The sequence below is a fragment of the Nuphar pumila genome, chromosome 5, assembly GCF_984573655.1.
Source record: "Nuphar pumila chromosome 5, dmNupPumi1.hap1.1, whole genome shotgun sequence".
NCBI classification, from domain to species: Eukaryota; Viridiplantae; Streptophyta; class Magnoliopsida; order Nymphaeales; family Nymphaeaceae; genus Nuphar; species Nuphar pumila.
This window is the reverse complement of record NC_143253.1, coordinates 121,333,593-121,350,861: the sequence shown is the minus strand read 5'-3', so window position 1 is coordinate 121,350,861 and position 17,269 is coordinate 121,333,593. Positions and strand designations below refer to the sequence as shown.

The window sequence follows — 17,269 nt, the reverse complement described above, 5'->3', positions numbered from 1 at the left end:
TTTTGGTATTTGATTCAGTTTCTATTTTCAAAGTTTTTTTTTTAGAACTTCCACTCATGGGCCACGGGAGGTGCTTAGCAGCCAACGAACCTCCTCTGCTATATCATATAACAAGTTTGAACCATATGAACTGTGCACTAGTGTAAGTGGCAAGAGCTAGAAACATTACCTCCAGCATTTGATTGACTAATTGAGAAGAAAAATTAAATAATAAATGTGCTCACAGGGGCTCTGCTTATCTAGTAGTGGCTACTTGTAAAAGTCACAAGATGACGTCACGTTGCAAGTTCAAAACCTGTGAGGGACATCTCGATGTCAGGTCACAACTGGGTGTGCTCCCTGATAGGCAGGGGGCACCTTAAGGGTTTTACCAACCGGAAGGCTGCTGATGTGGGGCCAGTGATGGGGGGCGTTGTCCTTTGGCCTAGTCAAAAAAAGAAAAAAACTAATAAATGCTTGTGGGCCATTTTTTTTTTTTTGAAAGGCACTAGTGAACCATTGATACGCATGTATAGCACACATTGTTATGTAGAATCACTAGGGGTATGTTCGGCTACTATCAAAAAACATGATTCAGAATCACTTTCTAATTTGCTTGAGATTAGATTCAGAATCACATGGGGTCTCATGTGATTTTGAATGTCAAGCAAATTAGAAAGTGGCTCTCTTTTGCAAAGGCAAATGAGTCACTTTCTCACCACTTACTTTTTATGTTCGGCTGCTTATACAAATCAGATTCACTTTTTCATTCAATTGATAAAGTAAATCAGAATGATCCAACAGAACGTGCACTAGAATATGAGAACTGAAATATAAGAACTAATGTGTTAACCGTGATTTTCATGGATTTTTTGTTCTTCCCTTGAATCTAACAGTACAGATGTGATTGCATGCTTTGTTTAATAAGAACCCGCTATGCATAAAAGAGATTTTTTTTAAGGCTTTAAAATCAATAGCTCACAATCTTCAGAAATATTCAAACTTGCAACGTCACACAAGGTGACGTGCACTAACTGCTGCTACCAGACAAGTGGAGCCCCTGTTGGTTATTCTTACTCGTTCTATAAGTACATATATAATACCAGTGGCGTAGCTAGGATTCATGTGAAGGGGGGGGGGGGGGGGGGGAGCGCAAAAAAAAATTGGTGTGATAGTCATTGGTTCGGGGGCAGCGCCCCCGAAAAAAAATTGAGATAAAATAAAAAATGGCTACAATTATTAATAAAAATCTATTTCATATGGACAAATCAAACTATTTGCTGCAGTCAGGGCTGGGCTAGGACTGGGCTTTTAAAAATAATAATAATAATAATAACTGTTTCGAGAGGCAAGGACTGGGCTACAGCCCAGTCCTGCCCCGCCCCCCCAGCTCCGCCTCTGTATAATACTACTGTGGTGGTTAGCCATGTGGCCAGCAGGGTCCTGTGTCAAGCTGAAGGCCCAAGATCAATCCTGCTGGCACATGGGAGCCGCGATTGCTTTATCACCGACAGTTGTGGCACGTAAGGCTGGGTGGTTGTGTCCTCAACCCAGAATTTTACCTTGCAGGGAGGCGAGCCCATTAAGTGACCCGGTTCTCAGTGAGGGTTTTCCTTCGTCATCTAAAAAAAGGTACATATAACATAGATAACTCTGCATACGTCCTTCAAATGTCATACATGACAGAGCCATGCTACTCACCTAGGTATGGAACGGAAAATATTGTTTGCTGCAACATTTTTTAACGCATGAAGGGCATTGCCTTAAAATCATAGATTTTGTTTTACATACCAATTCTATCCTCTTCTAAATTGACCATTTATAGGACAGTTTGGTTAGTATTTTTTTTTATTATTCAAAGAAATAGCATCTTGGATCGAAGACCTGATCACACGTTGGCTCAGCCTGCCATGCCTATGGTCGTCGTCCCAAAGGCGTAAAACTCTAGGGTTAGGATCCTCGCCCTGAGGAGGAGGTGATGCCCGCAGGAATCAAACCGTGACTGTCGTCTGACAGCAGAGGCCCAACCCCACTACGCCAACCCCCTTGGGGCTAGCTTGGTTAGTAATTTATTTCTTCTGTATCTAAAATATCCACTTCATGACTTGCTTCTTATTGAAGCCCATCCAATGTATTTTCAAAACTTTATGAAATACAGAATCCATATTGTCATACCAAGAACGAAGACGGAGAATTCATAATTATTTCATGGCTCTCATTTTATTCACACTTGCCTCATAATCTCGTTGAGTGCAGATATTATGGTTCCTGCACTATTTCATGCCATGCAAGTCAGGCTTTACCATGTACCCTTGATAGTATTGTGCTCCCAATCTTTGGATCTAATTGCTGATGTGTAATTTTATTTTTATTTTTATTTTTATTTTATTTTATTATTTTTTTTTTTTGGGGGGGGGGGGGGGGGGGAGGGATGAGGTCATTACCAGCTAATTTTGAATTCCTTTAAAAACCAGTATACGCATTAAAACCTCTTAGTCTAATGTGTTACGAAGAGATTATAGAGATTGTATTTGCATGGTTAAATCCACAACACATTTAAATGAAAATTTTAAAATTCAATAAGACAAATAGAGAACATGGTATCCTCAAGGGTACAACAGTAAAGCTTGTGCATGTCAGCTTCAATTTTCAATGCTATGAAAAAGCAACTGTAGGCTGTTGGATTTGGAATTTGTCTTCAATCGGTGGTTTTGTAGTTCCGAAAAGGAGTCGCATGAAATAAAGACGTGTGTGTGTGTGTGTGTGTGTGTGTGTGTGAGAGAGAGAGAGAGAGAGAGAGAGAGAGAGAGAGAGAGAGACAGACCGACCTGCTAGGAACTGCACTGGATGCTAGGGATGGTTTTATCAATGGGCTTCCAGTAAAATACACCCTGTGAAAGCGACTCATCAGGCATGCCAAGCTTGGTTTTCATAGATTATAGGGAGAGGAAGAAGCCAGTTTTGCAGCCACTTGGAATTGACAGAAAAGGTGGGGCTGATTTTCTCTTACACTTGGGGAGGTCATTTGCCGGGACTCCAGCTGCGCCAAAGAAAGAATTTAAAGGCACTTGCTTGGAAAAAATAGTATAAAATCTCCTGCCAACGCCAGGATATGCAAGGCATCACACCCTCATGATCCATAAACATGTGTTTCCTTTCCGTGAAAATTCCTACATACTTCAGGCCCACTTTCGCAGATCGGAAACAGCGATGTTTCTGCTGGCTCCACAGAGTCCCATTGAAACACAGGAGTTTCTTGATTCCAATGGGAGTGCCCCATTTTCAGCGGAAGCAAAATTGGATGAGGGGAGATCGGATTTCGTTTTAGGTCGAGGCTCCACGCTTCGCTGTTCGGGACAGATCCTGTATAACAAGCGGGTTCTTTACCCTCAAATTCAAACATGTGGATACAAATGCTAATCTAGCGCATCGTTCTGTGCGGAGAACCTTTCCACGTATTGCAAACATACTATAATTGAAGATTGACACCGCTGAATAGTATGGTTGATTGAATACAATACAAAGGCAAATGAAAGCTTCACAAATTGTACTCTCTTTTCAGCAGCTCCCAAGACAAAACTATTACTGCATTACAAGGATAGGATTTTCATCTACATACACTCTGAATGTCAATTATCTGCTTGTGTACAAGAACAAAGAATAAAGAAATGAAGAAAGAAAAAGAATATTAAATTTCTCATTTTTGCTTTACCTTCTTGGTCTTGCTCCTACTGTTGTGGAGGCCCACAGCCCGTGTTGTCCCCATTTCCAACAACTGGCAGAGAAGTTTCAGAGCTGGGCAAAGAGGCTTCAACAAGTTGTGACGATGTCTCAGAGGTAGTTTCATCAGTACCAGATGCTTCTGAGACTGTGTCATCAATGCTCAAGTTACCGACGCCATCGGAAATACCACCATTTTCATCATTTGAAGAGGCCGGAGGTGCCTCTTCAGAGGGTTGCTTCAGGCTCCAATACATGATGCTTGCAGTCAGTGTAAGAATCATCTTCTGATTCACCTGCCGGATTATAAGCAGAAATCACTACTCAGCCAAGACCAGACAAATCTCAGCAGTTTCAGTCCCAGAAAAATAAAAAAAAATTCCTCACATCTCCACAGGTTTTCGACAAATCCAAGGGAAAATACAAAAATGAAAGAAAAAATTAACAGAAACATGTAGATGCACCTATGTCACCTGAGTACGGGTGCAGGTGCAGGTGCTGAAAGTACGACACGGCAATTTCAAAAAATGTGGGTATGGGGACACGTGATATATATATATATATATATATATATATATATATATATATATATATATATATATATATATATATATATATATATTACATAAATACAAAATAAATTTAAAATAAACTGAATATAATCTAAATATATATGCTATATCTAAAATATGAAGTTATAAACTGAAAATATAATTATATGTCTGGGTACCATAGAAAAGCACTGTTACATTACATGTTACATGGACATGGTCTAAGTAGTTTTGTTGGACAATGGAATCTGGAATTGGATTTTGTCTTTGGATAATAGGGGCCTAGCCAACCAATGAAATACCATGTGGCCGTTATATTAATAGTTGACACCCAGTCTATTTGAAGAAAACGTGCACTAGGTTAGTACCACTAATGCATTTCTACCATTATTTTAATAAAATCACCCTTTTGCCATCAGTATACCAGAGTATTTCAAAACACACACGCATATATATATATATATATATATATATATATATATATATATATATATATATATATATATATATATATATATATATATATATATATAAAGTGAGCACTTACGTCCATTATGTCCTCAGGCAATAAGAAAATGGAACATCCAAGCTTTCGTGCCACACTGATAATATATGTTGCATTCAGCCTTTTCTCCTCATCTGCATCACCATCATATGAGTGACATGACAGCATAAACAACAATACATGAAGAAAACAGGATTGATTGCATGAAGTACCAAAAAGATGAACCCAGGAGTATCTCCATTATGGCATAAGAATAAACATTTAAATATCAACAATATGGAAACAGCAAAGAGCATTCTCGAAAATATTGCAGGTTCAAGATCATAACAACGAATAAAAAAGAATAGACCTAATGGCATTCAAGAAAGCATACCGGTTTCGCCTTTAGTGACAAGGTTCCAGTTGACAACCCTTGACTCAACAGCACTGAGAAGCTCAAGGAAAAATATTCCATTTGAAAGATTTTTGTCCTGAGAAAAAGTATAAAAGTACTCAAATGACTCATTGGCGAACCGTGGACATTCTACATATCATTTATGATCTGCCAAAGATTTGTTACCTTGAAACTTTCCATTTGGGAGTTCCTTCCTGCACTCTTGACTTTGTTATTTGCCCAATTTAGAATATCAGCATCAGTCACCTCCTTTCCCAAGGATCTCAAGTTCTTCAGAAGCTGAAGAATATTATATCTCATCAACTGCCACAGATAAGCTGAAAGAAGACCGTGCAACACCATGTCAATACAAGACGGTTGATAATAAAAAATATCTAAAAGAAAATATGGAGATGTCCACCATGGTTAAATTCTTGTAGAATTCCTAAAATATAACTTGATAAAATAAAGATCACTGGAATTACATCCAGAAACATAACACCTCTGTGTCTGTGTGTGTGTGTGTGTGGAATAAATCTAAGCCTTAAACCATCTATATGAAGTTTGGAAATGTCAACTTACAGAAATTAACAAAATACCCTGAAGGAACTGGCTCTTATGAAATTTACATTGATAATTTAGGGGTAGACTAAGACTTTCTTTTTGTTTTTTTGGAGGAGAAAGCGAAAGGCAAACAAGATTTTCAAAAGTAATGAAAGGTGATTAGGAAATTTTAGTTTGACAAAACTATAAGTAACTTTTATGACATCAAAAAATAACATGTTATTGAAAAGTTCCTCCATCTTTGAAATAGCAGCGTCCATGGACCTTTCATGGATGTTAACAACTTAATCATAAATTTATACCCTTAACGTATTAAAAATGACTTCATGGCTTTGATCCATTAATTGACACCACCATGGCATTTTAGTAATTTTATCAAGACAAGATACTAAAAGGCGAAGGGTACAGCAAATAGATGTGTCAAATTTGCTAAAATGCTCATGATGGCAACAATTAATGCATCAAACCAGGTAAACCAGGTATCATTTTAAATTCATTAGAGGCCTACAATTGTGGTGAACTTGTTATGGACCATATTAGTTTCTTAGTGTTATGTTTCATGTTTTCCAACTCAAAACTTATAAATATGATATATATAGTTTATTTAGTGGAAAACAACTATTAGATTAAAAGTATTTTATGTTTAAACAAGTCAAATCTAAGAAAAATCATCAAAAAATTGCCTTTAAAAATAAATTTCTGGGATAATATTACATATAACTGTGACTAGATTTAGAAATTCTCATGAGATTTTGGAGTGCAGTGTGCATGTCTGACATATGCATAGGTCTTAAAAATATCTCACAAGATTTTCGAGGGGCCTGTGTGTGTGCCTGCACACTATTTACCAACTAAACCTTGTAAAATGATTTCAAGGACCACAACTGCACATATGGTGTGGGTTAGTGAAAATTTAAAAGGCCATCCTTAAGTCAAAAGCTTGTTTATCCAATTGTTTAAAATGTCGTTGGCCTTTGAGCTTTCTCAGCAACAAATGAAGTTTATAGTCTGGTCCCATTGCAGCTTCCTGCCTTGTTTCTCTAGTTTCTTCTACTACTTCCTTGCACAGGAAAAAGTTGACCGTAGTTCAGCCAGATCTCCACTTTCCAATATCAGTTTAAGAACATGTTTTCCATTTTTTCCTTTATGTGTGTATGTGTGTGTGCGCCCATGGATATCATGCACATAAGTATCTAGGCAGAGACCAGTCTAATAAATTCCCTCGTCAGCTTTGAAGAAAAAGAATAAAATGAGAGATGAGTTAACACAGATTTAAATGTAATTCAACAATACAGAGGTGGCTTTTCATTAAAGAACCAAACCATGAGTTTTTCTTGCTAGTGGCATTTTGTTAGGGATTTGTTAGGCAAAACTGGGGGTACGTGTCATCAGTAACCTATCCAACAACATTAAGCAACAAAGTCTAAGATTTCTAAAAATTCTAGGAATGTCTGGAAGCAAGGTATATGTTAAACGGAATCTGTCATCACAAATTATAGATTTTAGTGGAATTGATATTAGCCAATGTCAATAAAAATTTGATAGCCCTGTTTCCATAGAGAAAAAAAACATGCTCCATGATTTATGTCATGAAATAACATAAATGCAAGTTGTTTAATGAGAATTCTTGAGAGGCTTAAAATTTCAAGTCAGAAAAATTGCAAGGAAACAGAAATTTTACCAAGTATCAATTTCTTGTTTCCTTGGACAATATCATTGCCAGCAACATTGACAAGAGAGAACTTCAACTCCTTCCCAATTCCTACAACTTGGTTGCAGTTTTCCACTTTCCTGAATGGCATCTTAATTGGAGGTTTTGTTGCTTGTTTCCATTTAACTATTCCTGGAGATACTTTGTCAAGAACTTCCAAGAGAACCCATCTGTCCATATGAGCATGCATTGAGTTAGCAAAGTAGATATCGCAGTTATCACTAAAATTCATTAATTGTGATTTAATTGATAATCAGGATTTGATGGACTGAATAGAGAGTCAGGTGAACTACAGTCACCTAGGTGCTAGGGTTGCTGGCCTTAAGCAGCACAAAATATGCAACTTACCCATTTCTGACATCCTCAAATACATTGTTGACATATGTATCAACACCAAGACTATTAATCCACAATCTGAATGCTCGCTCCTCTCTAGAAGTTTGTACATCCTCGTTCATCCTTTCGGCAAAAGATATTTTACTGCTGTCAACTGACAAACCATTCCTACAAAAAAAAGATTTAAGATACAATTACCATCAATTGGTAATTAAACAGTGTCTAGAAAAAGAAGAGCATAAGAACTCAGCAATACTTTCGCATGGAAAGAAGTTTGTGATACTGCTCTCTTCCTCAAAGAATGATATAAGATATTGGAGGTAAAAGGCTCAGCAAAGTTTCTAAATATTTGCTAAAATAGAGATCACATCCATTAGAAGATCAGAATGAAATCATAAACAATAAAGCAACAAGCAAGATGATCACATAATAAAATTTGCAGTTGTACTTCCTCCTTAGGAATGACAGATTGTTAGCACTACAAAACACCAGTCTACATTCATACTGTAGAATAGCATCCACAAAACTTTTGACCTTATGTATTACAAACGGGCGGATGGCTTTCTTTACTAAGTGAAGTAGAGACTTGTAATGTGGTTGTTATTGAATATCTGTGACCAATTCACAAAGTAGTATTGCAGCTTGGGATGTCAATGTATCTGATGCTGACATTACACTACTCCCTCAACCTCAATATGTTCCAAGAAGGTGAATACAAGTCACGTTAGAACCTCAATGTGGGTTTGTAATTTCAGGCTTGGATCTGGATTTTACCTATCTCCTGGGAGAGATGATTTACCCTGTTACATTGAATATTGGTCCAAGACCCATATCCGTCTGATTGAATCCAAAAATGGATTTACAATGGTCCCAAGAGGTTAGAACTGAATTTTTAAGAGTGAATGCCCTTTCAATTCTTCTGATAATGTTGAACCTATTCCATTGGACTCCTGGAAACAGCTGTAACTCACAAAACACAAGACTAGATAAACAGAAGATGACTGATTTGGATGTTTAACACAACACCATTTTTCTTTCCTTATTTTGTCTTTTGTCTTTTCTAGTAAGCAGAAACAGAGGATCTACCTGGTTATGTACTCTTGGCCTTGGGAAACGAACCAGCTTAGTATCAAATGCAAGGTTACTTTTGGGTCAATGTTGCATCTTTGGCATTCGATGAGCTCAGATCATGTCCATGGCTACTATGTTGGACCCTGGATCACCTCTATCATTGTTTTATAACTTCAGATACTATGGATGACATGTGACAAAAGGATTCTTAAAGACTCGTTATATCAAGAGGCTATATATGACTACCTAGATCTAGATGTTAGCTATATGGGCCGTTAAATGTGATTTTACCTAGGTGGTTTTGGATCTAGTACACATCCATAAGCTCTATCATATCAATATCAAAGTATAAGTAACATTGCAAGACTTAATGCATTAATGCAAACAAATAAAACTAATTACTCATTTTTCTTATAACCACCACTTTTTTCTCGGTCAGCCATGTGTCAGGCTTCATGGCTTAGATGAGCATGTCGTGCTCAGTCAATTATGACCCAATGGACCAAGCTAACCTTTGACATGTGCATTCTCTATATGTACATACTTGTGGAAATACTGGTTTGCTTTGTCCTTTTGAAGGCCCTTTACATGGTGACCAATCAACCGAGTGATGACATGGCCTCCCTATTGCAGCCTACTTCTGCATGTGCTGCTGTGCATAATGCAGACCAACTATGTAAGTGCAGCTCCTAGCTACCATTCATGATGTCTTCTTTGGCAGAACGATCCCAGAGGGTCACCAATAATTGTTTGCAGTTGGATAAAGAGGACATTCCTAGTGTCTCCAACCAAAACTCAAGAAGCAATACTCAACAAATTTCTCTGCTGAGAAGACCCTTGGCCGGGACTGCCTAGCTTTCTACCATTGCTAAGATTCTTTACTGGATTCTAATAATGACCTACATGTTGATATCTGGAGAGTGCTACACATGATAGAGATCACATTCCACTTGCAAAGTTTGCTGCATTAGCAACCATGATCATCTTAGAAGTGTTCTAGGTGAGACCATCATATTTTTAAGAAGAAACCTAAGATCTTTCGAGGAACTGATACCACATTGGATGCTGTCTCCGCACATCCAACAGCATGTTCCTTGCATGTTTTGCAGCATTTTCCGCCTATCACAGGCATACTTTAGAGTAAGCCACATGTGCCATATCTAGGGAGTTTGATACTATGCCAATAAAGAGAAAGACATGAAAGGTAAGGACCTGCTGTCTTTCCTTCCAAAGCATGGTTGCTTCAATCTTTCTATCTAACAAGCACTTTTCAAGAAGATCAACTGAGCTATGTCTGTCTCAAATGAAATTACAAGGTTCTCAAGCATCATGAGCTGCATCAATCACCATCATGGATAACAGGTTTTATTCAACCAGTTCTCAATTTTTATAACATTTGAGCACAAAAAAGAGACTCAAAAAGAAAGAGTAAAGGAAAAATACGCATGCATGCCATGCATATACGAGTGTGTGCACACAAGGATGCACATATGTATGGGTGATTGTTGGAATGTGTGGAAATAATTTTATATAGTCCATGCCATAATAAAACCTGAACATCCCAAATTCCAGAAATTTCCAAAAACAAAATTCTTTACACTAATTGGCAACAAACCCACTGAAGGTAAAAGTATTTGCAAATCACTGGCAGGTAGAAGTAGTAGCAACAGTTGGTCATTGGTAAAATTAATAATCTAAAATATAGTTGTGAAAGAAAACACTATAGAAGGTAACATATAGCATGGTTTGGAAATCTAGTGAATCAGTATCATCTCCTCTGGGCTTGACTTGAGAGATGCACAAGTCAATAAGATGACTCATCCAGACACGCACACACACACACAGTTATCAATCGAGCCAGGATCAGGTGACATCACATGGCACACTTTGAGTGAGCCTCTGCACCTGGCTGCTCTCCATCTGATTTTGGGCCCCACAACTGACAGACTGACAGCCAAAGATGGAGGGCAGCCAGGTGCAGAGGCACACTCAAAGTGTGACATGTGATGGCACCTGATCCTGGCTTGTTACCAATCAGGTATGAGGTGAAGTGTTTCAAAGCTGCATGTTCATAAATGCAATACATTATTTTTTTCTGGATTAGCACAATCACAGGATCAAAGATTATCTGATGTTTTGTGTTAGGAAGTAGGTGCGCATATGTGTGCATGCATGTATGTGCACCAGAAAAATCCAGCAGGACTCCACCACATCATTGGGTTGACCCAATAAATGAATGATCTGGTTAAACTCGGACAAGTCACAAGTTGTCACAATGGTTTTTAACCTCAAATAAGAAAACATCATTGCATGTGTGACAGTTTATTATTCCCAACTACTTTTAATGGATGTTGCAAAAATAAGCATTCTCACCTATGATGAAATATATGGGCAACAAAAGCAAGATTAAGATTTGGTGAGCCTTCAACAATGTCCTTAGGAGTTAAATATCTCTTGCAATCCATTCTCTCTGCATGTTCAAGTATCATTTTTGCTCTTTCAGCAGGATCTTTTGCACTTAATGTGGCTGGGTTACAGTGTTCTGGTGCAAGAACATTTAGAAGAAAGGCATAAGCCTCCCCATCCTGCAAGTGAATGACATAATTGTATAAACTTACATGAGAAGAATTCACAAAGCAGATACACTCTGGAATATAATAGGAACAAAATAAGAGCGATTAATATAATTGCATTGGAATCAAATAAAACTGTTACTTAGAAGGTCCCACTTGTGGATGGAACTCAGGCTGAAGAAAACATAAATGAAGCAGCTCAAAATATGTTTTTTCTTTCTTTTATTTTTTTATTTTTTTTAATTTTTTTTTTGTGGGCGAGGGGGCGGGGGGGGAGGGTTGAAGGAGAGTGGAACCAAAACTTGAGATATGATTGATATAACAGCCAATATCTGCATCTTAAATTTGGTTGAATTGAAAAGATCAATATATCGGACACCTATCAGTAAGAGACACAGAAGACACGGATAATAATAATGACCTGTAGATTTCCACAACAAAAAAACTGTTACTCAACAAGGAAAAGGGAAGAAAAAAAGCTCCTATGTTTTCTATGATATAAGAACCACCTAAACTTATCAAGGTGGTTAAGAGAAAGTAGATAATATCAGCATCCACGGGATTCTGACTGGAATGACATCACAACAGAAACAAGATAGTTGTATCAAAGAATAGTTCTTCCTAGAAGGAGCAGTTAGATTTCCAAAGTCCATGGGTGCTAAAAAGAAATGCAGGGATGCTAGTTTGCCTTTTCAGCTCAAACACTAGTTTATATTACTCTCAAGAACTACAGATGCTAAATATGTAGCATCTGTCATGAAAGATCCTGTTGATATTCCTGTATGTTTTTCTTTATCATGTGGAGAAGTCTAATAGATTTGAGAGGTTGGTTTTCAAGAGAAGATAAGAGGCCTATGGATGACATCATATGGACAGCTGATATGAGAATGCCAACTAACACTCTTCACATTTGTTCTATGCCCTACCAAAGATGTGCATATCACACAAACATGCTTTTAGATGTAATATAAGAATAACTTATTTGGCTCATCAGTCATCACTTATCCCAGTCTTCACAATTTGTGTCTGTTCAGTAGGTTGACCAGTATACTGCAAATCCAGGTCAACTCATAAGTTAGTGAACCAACACACTGGATTCCTAAACATCGAGAGCAACATAGAATTCTCTTTTCTTCTCTTCTGGGAGTAAGATGCCACACGACTTGAATGGCTCTTTCAAAACTAATATTTTATAAATGTTCACAAATGTCTGAACTGAAGTGAAGGTTAAAAGTGAAACCAGAATAATGAAAGCTTCTTAAAAGTGAAATCAGAATATGAAAGCTTCAATTAAACACTAAGGGATAATATCCTAGTATTGAATAACTTTATTTTAATGGGGGATGTATAGGATATGAACACATTTAAGATGTCAAATTTTAACCATGTGGTCAGCACATTCAACTGGCTCTGAATCATCCAAATAGCAGTTCACAGCATATACCTTGGTCATATAATCACACCCAACTTCCAAAGCATATTTATCAGATGATAAGAAAAACATGCTCTATTCCAGGAATATAGAGTTAGGATAAAGTATTATCAATTCCCTAAGTTTCACTTAAACACAAATTCTCAATGCACGGTTTGGTATATACTTGAGTATTTTGTATCAAACAAGGCAAGTGACACTAAATAAGTTTAACCTTCAGATAATTTAATTTCTATCAGGATGAAAATATGAAATGATCATGAAGAACCACAGCTAATATACAATTACCCAACTGAAACTATGTCACATGGATAAAGATGCGGGAATGGGATATGATGCGGCTACGCTTTGTAGGATATGATAATTTTCAAAAATTAGGACACAGGGACACGACCATCCACACACATAGATGTAAAAAAGCACTCTTAAGTCACTGGTCACTATAGTTAGGAAAACAATGAAACTAGGCTGAAATTGAAATATGATGTAATTGATGACAAATTTTAAAAGAATAATAACTCAAGTTAATACAAAACAAGTAAGATCATAAAAAGAAACAGATAAAGTTAACGACACAATTTTGACTGTGTTTGAAACTGACTGCGTCCATGAAGTGTCGTGTTGTGTCATGTTTTGTCGACACGGGATACACACGCCAAGTGAGGTGTTCGTGTGACATAGATCAAAAGCACAAATGGTAGAAGGTACACATACAACAACAGAAAATAAAACCTTAAATTAGAAAAATCATACTAAGTTGTTGTAAGTAGGTTAAAGTGAAATTTGTAAATAAGAAGAGAAATCAGAAATGACATCCTCACAAAAGCTGCTCTCTCTCTCTCTCTCTCTCTCTCTCTCTCTCTCTCTCTCTCTCTATATATATATATATATATATATATATATATATATATATATATATATATATATATATATATATATATATGTGTGTGTGTGTGTGTGTGTGTGTGTGGATGTAACGCTTGCATGTGTGTACTCACAAGAAACTGATGGCCATTTTCATTATAAGTTGATCATACCTTCACATCAGAAGAAAAGTTTGTTATATTCTTTTTGTAGCCAGCTTTTTTGAGATGGAAGTTCATCCAGCGCAGTAATATTTTCTCTGGAGGTAAACTCATCAGTTCCTCTACATCCTGTCAAACCACGTATAAATCACACAGATACCATATAAGTCCACAATTGTACAAGCATAAGAAATTTTGCAAGGGTTTAAGAAACACGAAACAATTCTACCTGCTTCAGTTATTCTTACCTTGCTATCATCTACCAATTCCACTAGCTGAGGTGTCTTCTTTAGGTTCAGATCTGCCAACAGTTGTATCTAGGAATAGACATTCATTTAGAAACCAACGAAGCAGAGTTAGACATCATATTCTCCTTTAACATGCGATGCACTTCTAGATGTAACAACATCAAACTACAACCTTTTCCAGAGTGCAGTATTATTTCAAAACATTTTCCCAATCTTTAAGCGCAAACATCAATGAATAAAAGAGCTGGGGAAGATACCTTTATAATTTGTGATATCAACCCAAGGACTAAATGGGACTGCACAAAGAAAAACAAGACTTAGTTTTATAGAACATTTAAACACCACATTGGGCTCAACCAAAAAAAAGTTCATGGCAACAAAAGAATTCATCAAACAAGGCATGACATTATACAAATGGACATTGAAGTCTTTTCTGACCTACCCTTCCCTCAACCAAATCTTGCGTTCCGATGTTTACGACAGTGCAGCCAATAGCCTTTGCAGAGTTGAGGCAAAGTGTATGGTTCTCATTCCTTTCCCAGGGATTAAGTATTCTTTTGGTGTTAATTGCTCGTTCATCAATGGTCCCAGGCACGGCAACATTAATCAATTTACTGCGTCAAAATCATAAATTCAGCAAGCCGTACAACATTCACACGTTTAAAACAGACACGGAAGCGACATCGCAAACATATTGCAGAAATCCTCATATGGATATACCAGAGAAGAACCCCATCTTTCGCAAGCTCGAAAAGACCATTGGTGGCAGGATCAAGGGGCAGGTATTTCTTCAAAAATGCATCTTCACCAAGGTAGCTGTTAATGTGAGCAACATACGATGCCTTCTCCGGTTCACTAATGGTATGCAATAGCGTTGTGGTCGCGTTCTTGAGAAACGCAGATGCGTGCTTCGCACTGCCAACTTTCTCATGAACGCGAGATTGCAAATTCAAATAAACCTGGCATGTTTGCGTCGCAGAATTTAAAAAAAAAAACTCCTTGGTTAAAAACAATCAAACGCAATTCCACCCATCGTCAATAATCAACCAAAAACTCTGTATAAATAAAAATCCGATCATAAATCCCAACAAAAATCCAAGCACGCAAGCATAATTCGAACTCGAAATCAATCAATAAACAAAACAAAAATCATCAATTTCAAAGAATGCGATCATCGACGAACCCGAAGAAACGCTTCGAAATCGATCTCATCCTCCGTGTTTGGATAAGTTTCCGCCACGAAACCCGCGATCTCTTCCACGCTCGAAATCTCGCCGAAGCGCTTGAGCTTCGCCATGCCGGCAGGCAAATCGGCGACGGTGACGTGCCCCGATTCCTTCCTCATAGAAAGGAACTAAACCCAAAACAATCAGATTAACCACGATCCGCCAAATAATCAAGAAACACTAGACAGTTCGATCGATTCAATCAACAAAAAACAACTTACGCTGGATTTCAGCGCGCGAAGCTCGACCTGAGTGAATTGGCTCTGAAGCCATTGATCGGAAACGAGGACGCCAACGTACCCGGACATACTTGCCACCGTCTGGGGATCACCACCAACGGCGACAAACAAACAAAGGAAGGTGCCAAGACCGTGAAGGGAAGCAAAGCGACAGCCCCTTCTTCTACCTCAAAACTCCTCCGCCAAAAAAACATGCAACCATGATGGGGATGGGGTCTCACGTCACGTGAATAAAATGTCACTCTCAAAGCGCGCTCGCTGGGATTGGGGTCTTCTCTCAACCCCAAAAACGGATCCGGAAAAGAAGAAACCAAAACCGTCCCTCCTCTGTCTCCCTCGGAATTCTTTTTCTGGCACTCGCCAACTTGGGAACGGATCGTCGAGAATTTCAAGCCTCTCTCTCTCTCTCTCTAGGTTTTAGAGAGAGAAAGAGAAAGCGTTGGTTGTCTGAGCGTGTGCGCCAGCTGTGGGGCAGCCCCGTCCTTGCGTGCACGCGTGTTGGCCCGAAATTCTCGGGGCCTTCCTATCTGGGATTGATGTGAGCACCGCACCCTAGCCACGCATGGCCAATTTCCGGAACCGTCTGCGGGTTCGAATGTTAGATCCTCATTAGACCCATTCTTTTAGAATGATAGGATAGGCAAACGGTTCGGATTTCGGATTAGAAAATACATTGGATCTGGAACAGCCAAAATTTGCAAAAGCTCCATACAGACCCGTTTGCAAACCTATATTGGACCCTGTGAATCGTGTCCTGATGATGTGAAACAATTACATACAGATTCGGTTTACAATCGGATTCAGAACAGCCAAAAATTGCTAAACCTCTATCTTGAATCTGACCCATTTGCATCCCTGGTCTTGCTCAGGCTTTTGTGAGTCTCGTGTCATGCAGGATATGATTGCAGGGTGTCAACGGGTTGGACCTTCGTTATTCCAGAAAAACTGTACCCAATTCCCGGCAATTCAAACCAATCCTTGAAAAAAAAATTAATTCTTTTATGCAATTTATATTAAAAAAAAATCCACGGATCCGGGACTTTTAAGTCTGGTATGAAATTTTATAAACCACACCCGACTCCATATGCTAATCGAACCTCACGGGTTCAACCCAGATAGTCAATCAGACACCTTTCTTTATTACTAAACCCAGACACTACCGGGGTTAGGATTTTGTGGCACCTGTTGTCAACCCTAGGGACATGTATTGTACAACTTAACACTGTTAACATGCCACGTATGGCCAGATTTTTGCTCTAATTGGATCCAATAGAATCCAGGTTTGATTATATTAAAATAGGTCCGATTAATTATCTGTGTCGGGACTTACCAAGGGGGGCTCCACCTGTTTGGTAGAAGCAGTTTGTGCAACTCACCACATGTGATGAGACGTTGCAAGTTCGAATCCCACTGGTATGGGTGGTTGAACAACTAGAACTGTCTAATTGTATATCCGCATTGCATATGTATCACATTTGATATCAAAGCTGGGCGCAAGTTTCTAATGGTTCTGCGCCAGGTCGCATCTGAGCCCAATACCGGCAACTCTATCCATTGACGGGTATGAACAGAGTTCATATGCACTCAATTCAGATCCATCCAACAAGGACTCTGCTCACCTGGCAAGGGAAATTTGTGAATGTCACCATGTTGGTGAGATTTCGTGAGTTCAAAACCCCTTGCCGCAAGGTTGAAGCCCGTGGGCTCCTTGGTGGC

At 38.4% G+C, this 17,269-nt stretch overlaps 1 protein-coding gene across 3 annotated transcripts; it reads right to left on the bottom strand.

The window, feature by feature from the left end:
- Positions 1-3,464: 3,464 nt before the first annotated feature.
- On the bottom strand, positions 3,465-15,915 carry LOC149838428 (fimbrin-2-like). 3 transcript variants are annotated; one of them, XM_090007688.1, is made up of 15 exons: positions 15,536-15,915; positions 15,272-15,442; positions 14,809-15,047; positions 14,531-14,702; positions 14,346-14,384; positions 14,089-14,157; positions 13,853-13,969; positions 11,184-11,395; positions 7,752-7,907; positions 7,374-7,573; positions 5,315-5,466; positions 5,129-5,225; positions 4,798-4,889; positions 3,692-3,995; positions 3,465-3,616 (listed from the first exon to the last, which is right to left on the bottom strand). In XM_090007688.1, the coding sequence occupies exons 1-14, from the start codon at positions 15,620-15,622 to the stop codon at positions 3,708-3,710; spliced, it is 2,091 nt and encodes a 696-aa protein (XP_089863814.1). In that variant the 5' UTR covers positions 15,623-15,915; the 3' UTR covers positions 3,465-3,616; positions 3,692-3,707. The 3 variants fall into 3 exon arrangements, with proteins under 3 accessions (XP_089863814.1, XP_089863815.1, XP_089863813.1); XM_090007689.1 differs by having other exon boundaries at positions 3,465-3,564; XM_090007687.1 differs by having other exon boundaries at positions 3,465-3,995.
- Positions 15,916-17,269: the final 1,354 nt, after the last annotated feature.